Source organism: Tachypleus tridentatus, chromosome 12, assembly GCF_004210375.1.
Source record: "Tachypleus tridentatus isolate NWPU-2018 chromosome 12, ASM421037v1, whole genome shotgun sequence".
Classification (NCBI taxonomy): domain Eukaryota; kingdom Metazoa; phylum Arthropoda; class Merostomata; order Xiphosura; family Limulidae; genus Tachypleus; species Tachypleus tridentatus.
The window spans coordinates 78,438,717-78,459,820 of NC_134836.1; the positions used below are offsets into that span (position 1 = coordinate 78,438,717).

The 21,104-nt window shown below is 29.2% G+C and overlaps 1 protein-coding gene across 12 annotated transcripts in view; it reads right to left on the reverse strand.

Moving 5' to 3' along the window:
* Positions 1-21,104, reverse strand: part of LOC143233709 (MFS-type transporter SLC18B1-like) — a 34,094-nt gene that overhangs the window by 1,735 nt on the left and 11,255 nt on the right. For 8 of the 12 annotated variants that reach the window (XM_076470246.1, XM_076470248.1, XM_076470249.1 and 5 more), the window contains 9 exons: positions 20,534-20,681; positions 17,440-17,508; positions 15,591-15,681; positions 8,940-9,079; positions 6,879-6,977; positions 6,502-6,593; positions 5,457-5,552; positions 1,139-1,213; positions 157-250 (listed from right to left, as the gene is read on the reverse strand). In XM_076470246.1, coding sequence (XP_076326361.1) covers positions 157-250; positions 1,139-1,213; positions 5,457-5,552; positions 6,502-6,593; positions 6,879-6,977; positions 8,940-9,079; positions 15,591-15,681; positions 17,440-17,508; positions 20,534-20,681 — 904 coding nt within the window. Of the gene's footprint in view, positions 1-145; positions 251-1,138; positions 1,214-5,456; positions 5,553-6,501; positions 6,594-6,878; positions 6,978-8,939; positions 9,080-15,590; positions 15,682-17,439; positions 17,509-20,533; positions 20,682-21,104 lie in introns of all 12 variants that reach the window. The other 4 variants (XM_076470256.1, XM_076470254.1, XM_076470252.1 and 1 more) reach the window with 3 other exon arrangements.

Below are 21,104 nucleotides of genomic sequence, written 5' to 3' on the forward strand. Positions count from 1 at the left end.
GTATCTATATTAATTTATACATATATTACCACCAAAATTTAAAATTAGTCAGAATATAATGTATATTATCTGCACAAAGAACTTTTATAAATGATCAAATTAATTAATACACTGTAATACTAAAGTTTAAAGATTGAACACTTACTTAATACTTACAGTAATTCCTGAACATGCACCCATAACAGATGAAGCTAAGGGAAAATCCAGAAGATCTGAAAGCATTCCTCCTAGAGATGGACCTGTGAATTCCCTTCAACAGAAACAACATAATATAAAGAAAGATAATATCCATCTTACAATAATTAAATTATGCATTAACTATAGTAAATATCAGTTGTTTTTTTGTGATCCAAGATTAAACACAAATTTAAAACAAAAGAAGAAAAACACGTTCCAAAGTTGTTGTTTTTTTAACATTTTCAAGACTGGTAATACTTTAAAAGACTGTGAATGTACTATTAATAATATTCCTACTTAGTTGGATATGGAAACAAGGTAACAATACATCCATCACTTTCACTTCATCAGTTACTGATGAAACCATCTCTCTTACTTCATTATCTGAAAACAATCTTGCCTGGATACTTTATTTTTATAACACTATTTTCAAATGTCACACAATGAATGTAACATCTTGTCACTGCAATGGTTTGGTAATTCAAAAAAACACTATATTTTTACCATGAAACAGTTTATGCGTGCAGTTTATATTTAAGTTACTATATGTGAATATAATTATTACAGCATGGCCAATACCAAACCTTCGAAGGAAAATTAATGTACAAATAAATGACCATCAACTCAATTTAACTTGCAACTGTTACAAATCCTTTAAACTATCATCGATAAAAATGTACACAGAAGTTCTTACAAAATCCATATGAAATAGAATGACATTAACTTTGTCAGAGGTTTTTCCTATGAACCTTTTTTACTTCTTCAGAGACTTAAAAATAAAGTTTAAGAAAAAAACAAAGATAAATGCATGCATTATGAATTTAAAAATAATTATTTCAATTGTACTCTAATTATTGAATAAATTTCAGAAATGTTCATACAAAGCAAACAGCCTGAAAGCATTATAATTTAAATCTTATGTTTGTTATTAATTACATTTGACACCAAAGATATAACTTACCCGAGAGAATACATGGCACCCCAAAGACCACAAACAACACTGTAGGTGCCCATGTCATCTTCCAGTCCCCCATTGCTATAATGAAAAACAATACTTGGTATTTCATATAACAGTTTCTCAAGTAAAGATTTGGATGCTGTAACTCAATCAATCTGATGATACCTTCTACTGAGCCAAAATATAATTGGAATGCAATTAATACATTTCTCATGGTAGAAAAGAATATTGGGCTAATTATTCATTTATGCATTAACCCTACAATTAGACTTTATTACATAATGTTCACTACTTAAAGGATCAACTTACTGAGTAATTTTGTGTTACTGTCTTTTACATTACTTATTGCAAAGAACTGATGCAACAAAATTGTGTGAAGTTAATTACTCCCTTTGTAGAATACACTGAAAAATCCCTGCAGCAATTAGTGGGATTAATTGAGCATTGACAGTGTTTTTTTAAATTTTTTGTACCACTATTATCATTAAAAGACCAAGCAACCAAGAAAATCATAAACCCAAAAATAACTTGCTGCATAAATAGAGAAAAATGCACATGAATTACCCACATGGTCAAAAACAGGAAACTGTAGGGTTAAAAATATATGTACTCTTATATGAGTTTATATTTGTTAGAACCTTAAATCTAGTCATACTTTTCTTCAGTTTCCAGTTTTTGTAATGACTGCTTCTGTTTTAATGTTTTAAAAACATGTTTCAAATAAAGCTCACTATCCATTCAGTATTCATAATATAACTTAAAGAAATAAAAGGAATGATATTTTCTTCCTTTTTTCAAATACATTCTAAGACAATGTTTCCTTAAAATGTAATTTTTTTTTTATACAGTCATGCTCCAAGAAAAGAAGAAAAGCATTCAATAAATTTAAAATTCATAGATGATTTGTGACTTTAATAGCAGTGTGGTCATCATAAATCATGCATGTTTATTTTTTTGGCAATTTAGTTAATAAAATTTTCTACATTGATTTAATTTTCCTCTACCTTTAATTAATGACTAACCCTTTTACCACAGGTATTCTTTACTGCACATATCACAGTTGCTTTGTTACATTCAAATTTTATTAAACTACATTTTATATATCAAATCAAGTGGTATAGAATATTTTAACATGTAATGTATACCTCTGAGTGGCAACATTTTCCAACACACTGCCAATTTTTTGTGGAATGTTAACTGCAGAAATTGAATACTGAAAAAGGTCACTTGGTACTAAAGCAGAACAGTGAAAAATATTTAAGAATGTTTTTATACTTTTTAGGCATAAATACTTAAAATTTTATGAACACATGAAAATTGCAATTCCAGCTATATTTTCTGAAAAAGTTAATATTTTCTAGGCCACTTTTCTCTATATTTTGTTCTTCTGTTTTTACTTTGTTTCATAAAAATAAATGCAAATAAATGACAGTTCTTTTATAATTTCATTGTTTTTTGGTGTTTTTTTTAAATTAATGTATATGTTGATCTTCCAACAAGTAGAGAATTCATAATGAAACACCTCTTGCAGCTGCTTGTCTTTCTTTCTTTTTTCTATTTAATGTGGCTAATCTTACTTTTTATTTTCTTCTCATCAGGGAATGTTTTTATAGCATTTGCCTCCTTTATCATCCATTTCTTAAAGAATATTTGTAGAATATGGTAGATTTCACAACATTCAGAAGACCCCAGATTTAGCTCTGTTACGTTATGAGAGAATCAATACAGAAAACATTTAGCCGATTATCTTTTCTTCTGGCTTAAATAGCTTTGTGGGACTGACAATTAATTTGTAGTGTAGAGGTATGCATTACATGTTAACAATATGAAAGTTAAGTTTTAATTCTACAAGGCAATATTTTTAAAAAATCCTTAAATTCCCCATATGTGGCACATTTTCTTTAAACATCTTTTCTCTATTTTATCTACTTGAAATTAAATGTAAATTCCTTGCTATATAATCATTATTCTCAGACAAACCATAATTTTATAACCTTCAATTTTGTTTGTTAAATAAAAAATCAGACCCCTTCTACCACATCCTCTTTCTTTTTTTTTTCAGGATTTGTTAATAGTTCTTTCTTACACTTAATTATATGTTACTTATAACCAATAGAAAGCAAAAGTTTTCATCTATCAAACAATGTATTCTATAACACTGTGCTCTGAACACATAGTTGTCAATTTCACTCACAGTACAAGCTTTATTCCCAAAAGAAAAGTTAATGTTTACTTTGATGAACTTGTAATGGCTCTTGTCACACAGTTAGAAAGACAGAAAATGTTTCACAGTTAGGGAAAGGTGTCAACCTTTTACTTGTTATTAGCCTATGTTCTTTGGTGCATTGTTTAATCAAATAAAAATGATTTAGTGCATTACTACCATTGGTATACAAAGTATGGTTGTGTCAAAGAAAACTAGAGAAGTACTTTATTTCTCATTTTATGTTTATTCTTTATTTATTACTTTAAAATTAACTAAAATATAAAAATAGGGATCTTTTTCAGGTTAATTAAAATTAGGTTAGGTAAATAATAATAATATAATAAAAATGTTTCACAGGGCATGCATGTGAGCAATTTGTGGGTAACATAATTCACTAGTGTAAGAAGAGCTGCACATTCCCCAAGTGATTTACAACTTATAATAGTGCATAAAGTATGCAAATATGGTTTAGAGGGTAATAAAATAATAAAATTTACTTATAAATAGATACATACTGTTATGAGCTTAAAGGTATTTAGAATAAAAGACTGTAGTTTTATTTAATAATCTGAAGTCATCATAGGAAGAAAAAAAGAAAAGTAATGTAGATGTAGTTTGATTCGTTGAGTCTTTACAATGTCTATCAAACTGACCAATCCCTTTTAGAGATAGGTTGTAGCAAATAAACAGATAAAATAGTTTCACTGAAAGAAGTTTGAAGTGTATTTAAGGATCATATAAAGGAAATTAAAAATTGTTTGAGATGCAGAAAACATTTTTAATCATTACTTAAAATGAAACGGTCTATCCGTGCTAGTCATCCCTAATTTAGCAGTGAAAGACTAGAGAAAGGCAATTAGTTATCACCATCCACCAATAACTCTTGGCCTACTGTTTTTCCAGCTGGAAACAATAGAGGGATCAACTGTCACATTATAATGTTCTCATGTCTGAAAGGGCAAGCATGTTTAGTGGGACATGGATTCAATCCTGCAACCCTCAGTCTGCAAGTTACACACTTTAATCACTTGGCCATATTTTGTAAGCAAGACTTGTAATATTAACTGAAATACTGCCAAATTTTGTGAATATTGAAAGTTAGAAGTATTAATTCTATAAAGATTTTAAACAAATATAAAGAGGTCACATGGTGGGTCAAATTGACCGAGCTTGTCAATCAACGTTATTTCCTTTACTCCCAGTCACCACTGTGGCTAGTGTGTTAGAGGAATAGGAAAGCTTAACACTGTAAGAAAGAACAGTCTTCAAAAACAAGTTCAGCAACTCAAACTGGAAGTAAATATCTTTAAACAGGTAGGCAACACAGATACAGAAATTATAGAACAAGTTACAAAATTACCAAATCGTATAAATCTTATTGTTTCAAGATGATTAAAATTTTGAGCTAGTGCTCTATGTCAGATGGTAAAGCTCAGGTTCCAAGTATTATAAATTTCACATTGAAAGCTGAGTCAAAATGTCATCTAAATAGAAAAAAAAAATATAAAACTTACAGATGCTTTAATTTCTTCAGTATTCCAGACTGTTATATTACACCTGATGTTTAGTATGAACTTGTACAATAAAATTAAGCAAAGTAATTGAAACAAAAGTTAATCAACCAAGGAGCTTCTAGATATGATTTGTTTTAGTTTCAACAGAAAAATTTACTTTATATATGCTTGTTTTATTTTTGTCCTGGGTTATCCTTAAATTCACACTGGTACTCAAAGTCAGCCGTAATACTGTATTATACATATACTCAAATATAAACAATATATACTCATATAAACAAAAAGGAATAAATAAATTATTCAAGGCAAAGATTTTTTCATGTTATATTTAAAATATATATTAGTCTTTACATTATAAAGAACTCAAACAGTATGTACTATAAATATATAAAGATCATTTTTGCAATAAAACAAAAACAGATGAGTTTATCCACCTAATGATATTAAAGATTATTAAATGCATTGTTTAAAACTGTCAGAAACACAAGTGCTGATATTTTGTGAAACTTTACCTTATGCACTTATTGTTATAAAACGTTTGATTTATAACTAATTGTTTTACAAACAGATGGATAACAGTGAAGCCCAAAACTATACTTACACTGCAGCTTGAAGAAGGCATTCAAATGTTGGAACGTATGCTATGGCTGAAGAGACACCTAGCAGAACTATGGATATGATACTCAACCATAATGTGCTGTAAAATGAAATTAACGTAAAACCACAACTTCTCAAAATGTTTTATTTGTATCAATCTGATTAAACTAAAAACTTTGTTACCAATTCTACTAAGTACACCAGTAAAGAGAAAATGTAACTAAGATCTTGGTTTGTTTGTAGCTAAGCACAAAGCTACACAAGAAACTATTTGTGCCATACCCACCCCAGGTACTTAATTCAGGTTTATAACATTACAATCAAGTCCATAGACTTACTATTGTACCATTATGAGTACAAGCTCTTAGTATCGATGTGTTACTTTTTAGTATTTTTTTAATTATTTAAATTGAAAAAGCTATTTTATGCAAAACTATAATGTATAAAAGACAAATAAAAGTAGGTATTAAATCTGCAAATTAGGGAGTGTACTTTACTGAGAGTCAAAGATGCGCCTACAAACACGTACCTATGCAGTCAGTGGTAGGAATACACCATCAATCGACTTCAATTTTATTTGCAAGCTTCTTATGTGAAATGGAAAAGAAACATTAAAAAGGTGACATGGGTTCTCAATCTCGCATCTAAAACTACTAATAACTATCTACAATTAGTTGTAGTTTTTTTCACAAATAAACAGATATACAAAAAGTAAATTACGAATAAAAACTAAACAAAAACTAGTTTCAAACAACTGGCCATCTACATTTGAAAAAAAAGTTTTTTTCGAAGCAAATCTTAACTTAGAAAAAAAATTATTCCTCATTCACTCTACTACACCGTCCTATGTAATCTTTTAATCATGGATTAGGTTTTCTTTTGTTATGATAAATTTGTAAAAAAAAAAAAAAAAAGTTAACATTTCTGATCCTAAACACTCAATATTGGATACTTAGATATCTTCAATTGACCCAAACACTGGCAGATTGGAAATATTCAATGAAATTTCTTAAGAACAAAACTGCCTGAACTAAATTTATATACAATACCTTTTAAGAGATAAGAATGGAGATGGACCAATAAATAGCAAAGCCCCTGTCATCAGCACCAACCCAACCACCATCACTGGGTACTTGTTATCCTGTAATGTCATATACAGGTTTAACTTAATGTTCTGACAATTTTTCTCATACTGACTGAAACAGAAATTATCTTGACCTCATGGAAAGAAGCATTTCTAAAATATCTGATTTTATTATTTTAAAGTTGTGATCTTTGCTCTAAAGCCAATATGAAATTTATAACAGAATTTTAAGGAATGTTATGTACAACATTTATTCATAATTTCCAAAATGTACAAGTCAAACTGCTACACTCATTAATATAACACCTGTTAAATAATTAAGTAGTGTCATAAAAGTCTTACCATCTTCCCAGACAGCCAGCCTACAAATGGTGCAAACAAAACAAAAGCAGCAGACATCACTAAGAAAAGGACTCCAACCATGTCAGCCTTTACCCCAAACTAAAGATTGAAAACAAACACCATCATAATACAGCTAGACCAAATTTTAAAAACTTATTTCTGAACATTATTACTTTCACATTACAAAAAAAGTAAGCCACTATATAACAAAATTGACATGGAACTTCTCTCATTATTAAACATAGATGGATGATTTAATCAGTCACCACCTATGAAGAGCAATTACATAATTTAATATCCTGTAAACCAATCAGTTAACTGAAATTTCTACTAACTTTGCTAGTCCGATCTTTGTTATGGTAACCTATTAATGTTGTCTCAGTAACATCATTAATTTTGTATTGCTGACTAGAAGTAAAGCAACTGGCTCACAACACCCATCGCCAACTATTTTTTCATTGCATGTATGCATGATGTACTATTATTTGAGGACTACAGTTAAACTGATTAATTGAATGTAATTGTTTAATGAGGCCACCTGTTAATTTATTTTTTCAACTAACATAAGATTCTAAATATGTACAAAAGTTCAAAACCAAAATTTACTTAGTTTGTAGGAAATTAACAAGCTTGTACATGTTAGGGTTTTGCTAAATTACTAATGATCTCCAGAACAATACGACAAAAAGGAACCAGATGGTGGTGAAAATAGTAGTTTTTAAAATCAAATTCCAAAGAGTGGAACCACCAACCTAGCAACATGCATATCCATATCCATTCCAAAAAAACATCATTCAGACATTTTAGTAAACCTGAAGCATGAAGTATACTGAATGTCTACTACGATAGAATTCAAAGAACATAAGAATGCAGAAGAGAAAATAACTTCGGTGCACGTGCTTGACATCTGTGTGAGCAAATTTCCACTTCCACAACCAAACCATCGCAATAATGAGTCAATTTTGTTTAGATATTACTAATAGTCACACGTGCTTTTTTTTTAAATGTATAAATTATTAAAATTTTACCTTCATAGCATTTTTAATCATACAATATTTGCATTATATTTAGTAGATATTACAAATAATTCATATTTTACTAGGTGTAGAATTGAAATTAGCATAAATTCATTTGACAATTTTTTGACTGGGCTAATATTATTACTACTACAACTGTAGTCATTATAATAAAAGTGAATAAAAACTGTACAAAGTTGATTAAATTATAATAATGATGCAAGACTGTAAATAAACTAGTATTTGTAATGCTTGGCCCAGTATGGCCAGGTAGGTTAAGGCATTTGACTTGTAATCTGAGGGTTGTGGGTTCAAATCCCCACCTCACAATCAACATGCTTGCCCTTTCATTATTCGTTGATAAAAAGTAGCCAAAGAGTTGGCAGTGGGTGGTGATGACTAACTACCTTCCCTCTAGTCTTACGCTGCTAAATTTGGGATGGCTAGCACAGATAACCCTTGTGTAGCTTTGTGCAAAATTAAAAAAAACAAACAAACATTTGTAATGCTAAATTCTATATTTCTAGCAAGAAAATCACATCAGCAATAATATCAACCTTACTTTTCCTGTGGGGTACCTACTGACCTTGTCTTCTACTTAATATGAAAAATTTGTTGACAAAACCAATAATTTATATACTTAGAGGATAATTTCTATGAAATCAATTGTATGATAGATGTAAACAGTGTAATGGTAGCATTCTTTTTCCTTACAACTGCAAATAAACAATTTTCTTATTATAGAAGATACATAAAATTATTTACTACAGTTTTATTTTCAAGAAACAAAAGAAGTAGTAACTATACTATTTGTTAGTATGGCTAGCATACAATTTCTAAATTTAATGTTCACATAATAATATAATTACTACTTTGATACTACATTTTATCTTTATAACAAAATTTCTACATCATTATATTTCTTATGACAAACACAATATGATATGCACATTATTCTCCTTTTTTAAAAACAAACTTTTAAAACAACATCCCTATAATATCATAATTATCAGAAACACACAGCACTTGTATCCAACTTTCATACCTGGCGAACGTGAGGTTCAAGAGTTGGGTCTAAAAATCCCTGTGACTGTGAAGAGACAATGATCACTATGCATACAGCTAATACTGAAGGGATTGTCAGTAGGCTTTTATAAGACTCCGACTTTTTGGTTTTATTGTTACCTAATATTCAATACATGTAAAAGAATAAAGTTTTTGTTTCACTTTTTGTACGAGTAATAACATACCACAAAAAAAACTCCACAGGTTCCTCAAATAACTGGGAGATATCACCCCCAAGGTATGCCCTTATGAAAGTTAACTACATCTATTCCCCTAAACAAATTATTATTAAAGTTAAAATAAACTGCAATTTATTATACGAAATGCAGCTATTTAAATAAATAGTAGTATGTTATTTGCAGTTTTCTACAGAAACTGATCCAACAAAACACATTTTTTGTTGCACTTGCAGTTACAAAAAGAATTGTGGTTATTAAATAAATAAAAACTGCAGACTGTAAAGTGTTGCTACTTGATAAAAACTACAGTTTGTGGAAATCAAATGCATACATGAAAAAGATACGTGTCACATGATGAACTAAATAAATATATCTCAATATTTAGGTTTGTAATGAAGAATTCTATTTACAGGTTTTAAGTTTTAATCAAGAAAGGACTTACTACATATATGGTATATTTAAACATACAATTCTTTTGTTTATTTGTAATCTTAACTTTGTTTCACTAAATTAGTTTTCTTTGAGTTTTATACTATTTTATAGAAACTATTCCATTTAATTTTATTAAATTTTAATATTTAAGTATTTTCCTAGCTCAATAAAATGACAATAAAATTATGCATGGCCAATCAGAGCTGGGCAAAAGGACTAAAGAGGCTTTGTCGTATGTACGCTAAAAGCCAATCCAAATTCATCATGAAGTTTTATTTACACAACAGGTTACTTAATTTTACAGTTCATTTAAAAAGGCAAATGATAAATTGGAATTTTAATTCAATTCCTAATTCCCATATATGATTCATTTTGTGCATAAAGTAAGTTATTAAAAAAGTTATTGATAACTGGAAGACTAAGCTTATGGCCATAGAGACTGTCCATTTAATTGGATTCTAAAAACATAAAACAGTTTAAATATTTAAAAATCATAAAACTAAGTAAGTCAATTTTAATGTAAGAAAAAACAACTAATAAATAAAGTAATAAATCAATTACTTACTATTGAATTTTTCTCACATAAAAAATACTCCCTTAAATCTGCTTTGATGAATAAATTTGATCCTCTTTACATAGAATTTGGGCATCTAAAGAATTCATATTTTTCTTACACTCACTACGGTTCTTGTTGAGCAAAATTTAACTTGTAAATAGCAAATTATTACAGAAAATTACAAAACATCAAATCTCTGAGTGAACCTAAATTTAAATTAGTTTTATTATAATTTCTGATATTATTATAATACCCTACATTTTCAGTACAAAATTCACTTTCCAAAGTGTGAGGAAATAAAATAATTAATGGTAATATACTAATTAACATGCATGCTGCCACAAGGCTATTAAATTGCTACTCGACTTCTCTTCCTATTACATTATACGTGTAATTTCTGAAGATTAGAGATACTTAAAACTGTGGCCATGATATAGTTATCACATTAACTACAATTAATTATAACCTAAACTGTTAATGTTTCATAAAGTGAAAAACAATTAGCATAACAACCCCATTCAGTACTGTTTTGAATGTCATTAAAAATACATTCTTATAACTGTGTTGTACCCCATACGTAAACTAATAATGTAAACAGGCATGCTAAAGCAGTACATATAAATTCTTTACACTGAAAGAAAAACATCACAATGACAGTTTATTTTGGAACAATACACTTTTTAAAATAAATTAACAGAAAAACTATCTTAACTAACAGAAGTGTATGATACTTTCATGCATTCAAATCAAATTCTGTAGGATAAGAAACATTTAGGTAACCTATATATAAATGTCCCTAAATCCCCATAGTCTTTGAATAATGGCATTAACTGCTGTATATCAAAGAACAAAAATAAATTTCAGAAATCCAAGCCATATTTCAAAGAACTGTTCACATATGATGGAAAGAGCAAAGCACATCCCGTATTCAAGTGATGAGGTATCTTTAGTGAGTGAACAACACAAACTGTCACCAATTGGTCTGAAGAAAATTCATATGTGACATTTGATTTTAGTAGATATGAAATGCAATAAATTAACCTGACTTAAATGACACTTTAAATAATGATAGCTCCTATGTTAAGGTAAAATAAATTTTCTGCACCAAGATGCTTTATGCTGTGAAATATGTAAAGCAGAATGAATGTAAACCTGGCCACACAACTTAGAGAAAATTATTTTAACAAATATGTCCAGCAAAGCCAGCTTTCAGGGAAGTAATGTGGAGAACAGAATTAACAGTAGCAGAATATACCCATAAACTTGTATCAGAATAATGACAAATGGTTACAATTTGATTCATAGTGATAAAAGTGATTACAGAAAAATGGTCACTTCCAAAATTATTTGGATGAATATGCCATGTCCACATACCACAACAAAAAGTTGAAAACATAATCAAGCACTAGCATTATACAACTATGAGGAGTGATTCAAACTGAGATTCCACCATTAAGGAGGAGCTAGTTACATCCTCGATGAAGTTCTTGAGATGTTTATCACTGGATTCAGTGAGTGTTAAACCCCAATGTAAGTGTTATGTTCTGAAGTTGCAAAAAAAAAAGGAGGGTTATCAAATACAGGGGCCAAGTTGAGTAAAATCATTGCATGGGTTATAAACATTACTGACAGAGGAGAAAGCAGAGTATCATAAGATAAGGATATTCATACCCTCCAACGGGATAACAAAGAGAGTATCATAATGGCATCTGTCTATAAAGCAACTTAGGAATAAGAGATTATTTCAAATGAGGCAGCATACCCCTCAAAATGAGTTACAGAAAGTTGAATAAAACAGTAATGGCAGGTATAAGTGAAGGAAGGGAAAATCCAAGTTTTACAAACATAAAATGTGAAACGACGTGGAGATTACAATCTTGTGCACAAAAACCATGGGATATGTCAAAGATGGACACACCACATTCACGTGCTTGGAAAAGAGCATGAAAATCATCATTAAAATGGAAATTCTTGATAATGAGAAACCCACTTGAAATAAAAATGTATCTTGAACAACTGGTATTGGTATTAACACTTTTACTGATAAAGCTTTATTAGTAAGTGTTAATACCAGCTGTTCTGAAATGCATTAAAATGGAAATATCCAAGAGTTACCTGTTAAATATTCCTGATACACTCTGAATGTTTACCTGCATGGCTACATTGTTACATTTATTGTGGAGGTAATAAATTAAAGTCAGGAGAATGATTATGGGTTCCATTTGGTACAGAAGCTAATTCTGATCTGTAAAAGTACAACTTATACACACCAAACTAATATGAAATAGATTAACTAAAAAAGCCTTAGCATAAGAAACAAGTCCACTACAGTTGGAAGATGTAGATAGTAAATTTCAAACTTCCTTTCATACAAGTTACGTGCAGCTTCAATGCACCCCATTTCTTTTTGCCTTGTGATATATTAGGCATAACCCAAATCCAGTATGATAGGATCTCCACAGTTTGCATACAGTTGGGATTCAGCTGTGTAATTTTTATGTGAATGTGATCTACTACAGACAGAAAACCTAAGAGAACTCTGACAGATGCCATTACAATACTCTCTTTGTTAAATGGAGTTCTGTAAACCTGTCAGGTAAATTATCAGAGAGATATAATAAATAGCTCCTGCTGAGAAATGTGTATATTTCAGACTTCAAAATCTAGCAAGACTCCAGAAATTACTTTATGTCTTTCTGTTTGAAATCTAGGTTAATGCAATGAAATTTTCTAATTAACAAATTGATTTAACTTTTGAGAATGTCATGGTTTCAAAACTTTGGCTTCTGAAGTAACTAATTCACTGGTCAACTTTAAAATTTTGACAGTTGAAATGATGGGGTCACTGCTCACAATGCCAGCTGGAATTGTTTGTTAACAAAGCCAGTGGTCTCCAAAATGAAACAGAATTACAACTGGATCTAGGGCAGCAACAAAAAGAATCACTGAATGTGCAGAAAAAAACCTCAATTTTGGAAGAATGTAGTAAAGGAATTGTCTCATCAGCAGATCTGTGATGTTTGTTCCAATGAGGTGTTTATAAAATGAGAGAGGACTGCAAAGACTAAAAGGTACAAATGTATCATAGTGAGTGAAAGGTAGAATCACAAGACCCATTCAGCATGGTTAAGTATATCAGGCCTAGGAAACTCATTGTATAACACACATACAATGAAGTAAAAAGAACCAAAGCAAGAACAACTACATTTTACAGTTAATACAATAAGTGAATTAAATACAGGCCCCAATTATCATTAATTTATTACCTCCACAATAATATAACTCCATCATAAAGTATTTCAAGGCTACTCAAGAAAAGTAAAAGTCTTGTCATACACAAAAACATCATGTTAATGTAGTATGTATTAGATATCTAAATTTAATAAAAATACTACTAATTGATAAATTTGAGAAATTGAAACAAAGAAGATTAAATAATAAGGTTTTACTCACCCTCTGCCAAGACCTGCCTGGTCATAAACAAGACTTAGCAACAAAGTTTAGCAAGACAGCTTAAGATCTTCACTTAAAAACATCATATGCCCTCATTATTTTCTTTTTTGTATCACTGCACTTTCCAACATTCAATACAGCATTAAAGTATATTTATAAAAATATAATCCAACACAGTACTAGTCAAACTTCCAACAAAGAGTACCCTATACCCACACTTAATAGATGGTGGCTTGCTGCTATAAAATCAATCTATATCCAATTCTAAACTGATGTACTCAAATTATGGTATGCCTGTATATAAACAGCTCAAATTAATTAACTATTAAAACAAAAACACTACTTGCACATATTTATCTGCTTTTCATATGTCATAAAGTGATACTTTATGACATAGGTTGTGTGCAACTCAAAAAAAAAATTCCAGAAATTAAAAAGTAATACAGAAAAATTATTTATTTATTTATAAAAACTAAAATGAGCATCATCAGTTTACTCTACAAAATTCTTTGTGGGTGATACCACTGATTTCAGAGAACTGAATTTGATCAAAGATTGTATCCATCAGCAACAGCAATTTAGGGCAAGCTGAGATTGAGAAAACACTCGCTGTGAAATGCTGTATTGAAAAAAAGAAAGTTTGATACCAGGATACTTCTGTTTGGTAGCAAGAATTTTCAGCACCAAAGTTTTTTTTAATATATCTCAATAACATAATAAATGAAACATTATCTCAATCAATGTATTTATAACTGCAATACTTAGCTTCAGCTAAGGTTTACCTTTTACTATTTAAATTTTAATTTATTATTAATTTATAAAGTTAGAAAGTACATTACTATATCAGACCTAGTGATAGTAATATTATCCTAATCTAGGTTAACAAACATGTACCACAAATGATAACAAAACGATATAAAAAATACCACAAACAACAAGTCAAAAGCAACTACATCAGTACATTTCTATGTTAGGCCTAATGATAGTCGTATTTTCCTAATTTAGGTTAAATATGGACCACAAATGATGACAAAACGTTATAGAAAAAGCCACAAATAATTAGTCCAAAGCAACTGCATCAGTTATGTATAATAAGGAAAGAATCTGTCAAAAATAAGTGTCCAATATAAAAGTAAAGTATTACAGTAAAATAAGAATATTTTGTTTGAATATTAACATAAATATGTAATTATAAACTTTAAATTTAGATTATATTTATCTAAAAATCACAAAACAAAAAACTTGTATACAAGGTCTACAATCCTTTATAAAAGTGTGTGTGTGTGTGTGTGTGTGTGTGTGTGTGCTCATGCGTGCGTGCGTGGGCATGTTATTTCCATTTTATCAATTGCTCTAATCAAAACAGTTTTTGATTATATGAATCCTGAAATGTACATTACATTAATCTGGTTAAATGCAAAGAATATTGAGATTTGAGATTATTATTTTAACACTGACCAAAAGGTTTTTTCTCAATTGAAATGCTACTATTCATCACACTTCATTTCAATTGAGCACAACATTCACATGTTCTAAGAATCTCCTTCATTTTAGATATTGTACAGATTTCTCATAATGTTTAAAAATAAACTAGGAATCCCAAGAAAGGTAGAGGACACATTTGTAAAACTGAAGTAAAGAAGATATTTTAAAACACATGTAAAGATCATTTTTCTTATAAAAGGAAAGTTAATTTGTAAGATTTCAGACATTTAAAAAAAACAAAAGGTTTTCACATTTCCAACATGATAAACTGGATCTAAGCACAAACTGCAGTTTGCTTTTTGTAATTCAATGTACATAAAAACTGCAGCTTAAAAAATATAGATTAAATTTAATTTTCATAAGGGCCAGCAGAAAAATAATAACAGAAATTAATTCTTTCCATATAAACAAAGATTATCTGTCAACTCTCCCATAAAGTTTCACGATAAAAACAAAAATAACAACTAGGTGGAATATTCACAATGTACAGACAGACAAATATTCACTAAGTAAAAGATGTAGTTACCTGGCAAATCTCCCATTACATACCAACAGACAGGAATATTCACTATTACAAGAGATCCCAGGATGTAGAAAGGTAAGCCATAACCTCCAAGCTGTTTAACAACAAAGTAAAAGTTATCACATGGAACATTGCTAATTACCTAGTTTCAATAATTTGGATTTACTTAAAGTAATTATACAATTCTGAATAATCTTATTTGGCATTATACATTTCTTTTTGAATCCATTAATTAAAGTTTACCACCTACACAACTACAGTTACCTACACTGAAAGTAATACCAGCTATTGTGCATCACCACCAGATTTAATTTAATTTAAAATTTAATTCAAGTACTTTGATACCATTGTATACAAACAAACTACACATAAAATGTAGTTAATAAATCAAATTTTAATATACAACTTTATAATTTTTTTATAAATAAATATTAAAATTGTCAATCTCTCTAATATGAGAATTGTGGAATTTGCAGTTTAGGCTTTTCCTCTGAGTTTACTAATCACCCCTCCAAGAAGTAAAGAATTTAATGTGAATTACTCATTTTTATATTACTCTAGCAAAGTATAATTTTATAATCTTCAACCTTAAATGTTTAAAGAGCCATAAACTACAAAATCAGACCCACTTACCACACCCACCTGTCATACCCACTCTAATCAACTATAAACAGTTTTCTGATGTTTAATACTACTTTATTTATAACCAATAAAAAGTCTTAATCTATCAAATGATGTGTTAAATTACATTATTTTTTCTGTACAAACAATTGTCTATTTGGCCTCGAGCTCAAACTTTATTCCAATGGGAAATATATTGACAAGCTTAGCTGAAATTTTTCATGTCTCTTATCACAGTTAGAAAACTGGAAGTATTACAACAGTCACAGAACATTGTCTACTTTACATGTTGTTATTATGTATTCTTAGACACATTATTTAATTAAATAAAAAACTCGCATAGTAGTATCATTAGTGAAAAAAGTAATTAAGTTTCATCAACAGTTAACAGAAAAAGAAAGGCCCAGGTTAGTACTACATTTATTGTTTTCACATATATTCCACATTTATTATTATTTTTTAAGAAATCAATTATAATGTAAAATTAAAGTTATCAGATTAGAAAGTGTTACAATAAGCAAGATAAAAAAATTCTTCACAAGATATGCTTGTGAAAAGTTCACTAGAAGTTGTACATTGTATTATGATAGGGAAATGTGAAGTAAATGTTTGACAAATTATTTACAATGTGTACAACAGGATTATTAGTTATATATGGTCCAAATGGCAATAAAACAGTAAAACTTAAGTAAAAGCAGACATATACTGTTACACAGTTTAGGCTAATACTTTGCAGTCATTCTGAAAAGAAAAAAAAGATCCTTCTTAGATCCAAAATGATCAACGATCTGAATCATTTTTTGTAGTAATAATGATAAGTCTCAACCTTAAATGTAATTTGGTACACATACGATATGCTTCAGAGTTACAAATCCAAAACAACAAAAATTTTCTATCTCACCATTACAAAACATGCTTCAATGTGATTCAGGATCCAGACCAAATTTGGAGAAGACTGTCACCTACAAACTTTGCATCTTGTGTAAACTTTTAGTACACCTAGATCTATTAGTTTGAAATGTGTGCACAGATGCACACACCCATTGCAATACCTTCACACATACACACACATGACTCCTGGGCATGTGTAATAGTATCAGTTTTCTTATAATTACAAATCCTATACTATAAACACACCATATCTATTAGTAACATCATAATTGCCTACCATGCAATGATTCTTACAATGTACATTACCATTTTCATTTAGTAGCAAAGAACAAAAACTTACACTGTACAGGCCTCCCCCAATAACAGGACCTAAACACATTCCAATTCCAACAAAAGTCTCTGTGAAACCCTGAAAATTTCAAATCATAAAATAATTAATATTCCAAAAATAATGACCATCAATCGCATACCTTTTTACAAAATATTTTTTCTTGGTATTCTGTATGATAAACTATATAAAAAAATGTGCCATTTGACTTTGTGTAGAAAAACAAACATACTTTCTTTGAAAATCTTTACATTTAACATCTGTTAGTAAAGCTGACATTTACAATAATCCAAAACAAACTGATTTTGTGTTTATTTCAGACTTTACGAATTTCAAGTATAGCTTTAAAGGAAGGTAAGGTACAATCAAAAAAACACTGTTAAAATGCACAATACTGCTTGTGACATTCTATTTCCCATTTAATTGAAATGTTTTATTCCCATCTCATAGTATGTATCAAACTTTCAACCAAGAAATCTAGTTACTGAAGCCTTTTCATTATTAAATGAGTTTAATCTTTAGTTTTACCTTCATTGACAAACAATTATTCACAGCTATGCAGATCTAATAAAAACTTATTAAACCTGTACAGATGACTACTCTCTAATTTATCATAACTAAAAATAAAAAGAAGCATGACCAGAATCAGAAAAAAAGTCTAAACAGAGAGAGAGAAAAGTAAAACACAAATAGAAGAGATTCATAACAAATTACACTATGATTTCTAACTAACCCGTTCACAATGGAACATGGGTCAAAGGCCTTGTCATCATGTTTGTTGACCTGAATTCAAAATTTTATTGAACTACTATTTTATGAACTTATGTCCACAAGTTTGAAATGAAACTGTAGATTACAATTCAAACTTGAACATTATATATGAATTAATGTCTTATTTTAAATGAATATTAAAAGAACCCACCTAAGTATAGTTTTTACTGAGTCACATGGTATGTTGAATACAGTACTGGTTAAAATTATATGTTTGTGATGTCAAAATACTAAATCTATAGTTTCATACAAATCAGGAACTCAAATTACTAATATTAGAATATTAATACTAAAATAAGAATCTCGTATCTTTTTATCCTGCTGAAATATGGCTTATGTACTGAATCAAACACAGTAGCCCCCTTCATCTCTTTCCATTTTTCGAAACAGTCCCTTATATGCTCTTACTACAGTACATGACATATGAATAAGCAACTGACAGCTCGGAATGTCCCCCCAGTGGGTTTATTAGCCATTTTAATTTGTGAAAAGGTTATCACCTTCTTTTGATTCAAGATTTCAAGGAAATAGGTTGTGTCTTTAGTCTGCTCAAAGTTTTATACTTTCTTTTAGACCTAAATACACATTAGTTACTAAGCCTAATAAGTTATAGTAGAATTCTACGGTATAAGTGTAGTTATTTATGATTTTTTGGTTATTAAACTGCATATATAAAATCTAAAAACAATTTTCTTTGATATCCTCCACGTGCAAAATTTTAAAAGGCTTAGCAAACTATGGCCAGGAGCAGCCAAGTTCAGAGATCATACCTAGAAATGATAACTGCTTACTTTATTTATTGTTCTATATTTTAAGAAAAATAATTTTATAACTTATTTCTAAATTGTAATAATCAAATTAAATGTATAACATATAATAAATGTTACCGTATAATATAAATACTAGTCCACTAAAACAGCCAAGACCAGGTCAGTTTTGTTATTGGATATGGTAACATGACTGCACATGCATCTTGTCAATGCAAATTACATAATGTTAGCTACACATAACTAGAAGGTCAATTTAATAAATATATAGTATTATCAGGCTTAACTATTTGGATTAAACATTTGTATTTGTGTCATAATATGTTGTCATTTTAGCAAGAAACATTTTTTTTTTTTTATGATGGTTAAGATGTTGGTCTGTTGACAAACCTTACACAGAGAAGAGAAAATAATGACATATGAAATCATACTGAAATCAAAGGTTTGAAATGTATTTAGGATGTTTTAAAGATTACACAAATAACATTTGAAATTTTTAGAATGAAGAATAGTTTTATTTTAATTATAACATAAAATCACATTGTACTCAGACTAGTAATGAAAAAGACTTTCAAAAACAAACTTCCAGCAAATATATTTCCTAAAAAACAATTATTATTATTATTTTTTTTTACAAAGGAAATTTGTAATCTTTAATAAAAACCTACCAAATTTTGTAAAGGTACACATACTATAACAAAAGTTATAATATAAATATTTAACATGTTCAAACTTGTATAACTCGTGCATATTTTACTGAGCCCATTGCAAAAGACTTAACAGAAAATAATTTCCAGCTATCTACTATCAAAAATCAGGACGAGGAAAAATTGCTCTATTGGTTTTATAAGACTTAATATTTAGCGAGGTGCAGTGAGCAAAGTACATCATTTGTTCCATACAAATAACCAACTGAAACCTCTTATTAGTAGAGTAGTAAGTAATCTAGGTTTACAATAATTATTCAAAATACATTCAAATTCAGGATTTAGAAATAGGTTAAGTACAAAGTTGAATCTAGTTATAATAACTAAAACATATTCTGGGTTGGACATTAATGTTTAAAGCTTAGTTAATCAGGAAAATTTGGACCATGGAAAGAGACTTGAGAATCAAGAGAAATATCATCAACGAGTGACAGTTTCTTAGCAAATATAAATCTAGACATTTGGATAAGAAATTTCTTAAGGGGGATAAAAAAAAAGTTTACAAGTGAAAATCCTCAGAAATATGGAAAAATAAAAGTTGAAGTATTCTCAAACTTTTCCTTGTGAAATACATTAAATAAATGTTATGTAATACAAAACAGATTTGTTTTCAGAAGTTTTTAAATTTGATATGCTGATATACTATTAACATTTAAAACAAAGTGAAGTATCATCCTGTTAGTTAGTGACACAAAAATTGGAAGTTTTTTCTTGCACCTTAATATATTTATTTTTTCATTCACATAATCGGTTTTTGATTTCAGGAAAGAAAAAAGAAATACTTTATAAAATTAACTTAACTAAAACAAACAACTAATATTTCAAGATATTATATTCTAATAATTGTTCAAGAAAACTTACAAACACTGTTCCAACATCATCTGGAAACATTTCAAAGATTATTGTGTAGGAAGCAGTACAAAAAGCAGCAGTACCAAGAGCCTCAAATGACCGGACCACAAAGCAGAACACGTGAAACACAACGTTACTTTCCACCAGGACTAACAACCTAAGTTACACAATTATTTACTTCTGAAAATAACTTCACATTGTAAACTTTATATAAATACACACACACACACACACACACACACAGAGTAGGTTACAAATTTAATTTTTGCTAAAATATTCAATTTGACACATGACAAGGTAATAGTTGCTACAAATGAAATTCCAACTAGGAAATGAAACACAAATAGCATATTTAGAACTGCTGACTTTAAAGGATCCATAATGGAATACAAGTCCCAAGAAAATTTAACCAAAAATAGCATCATTCTTGTAGTTCAAATTAATTACTGTTACAGTTTCTTTGTGTTCTACAAATAAAACAAATATTTCACTTTTTTTGGGTCAGTTGTTTTATGTCAAGTGACTTAACTGTCAAAAACATAAAATGATCCAATATTATACAATACATGGACCATATAGG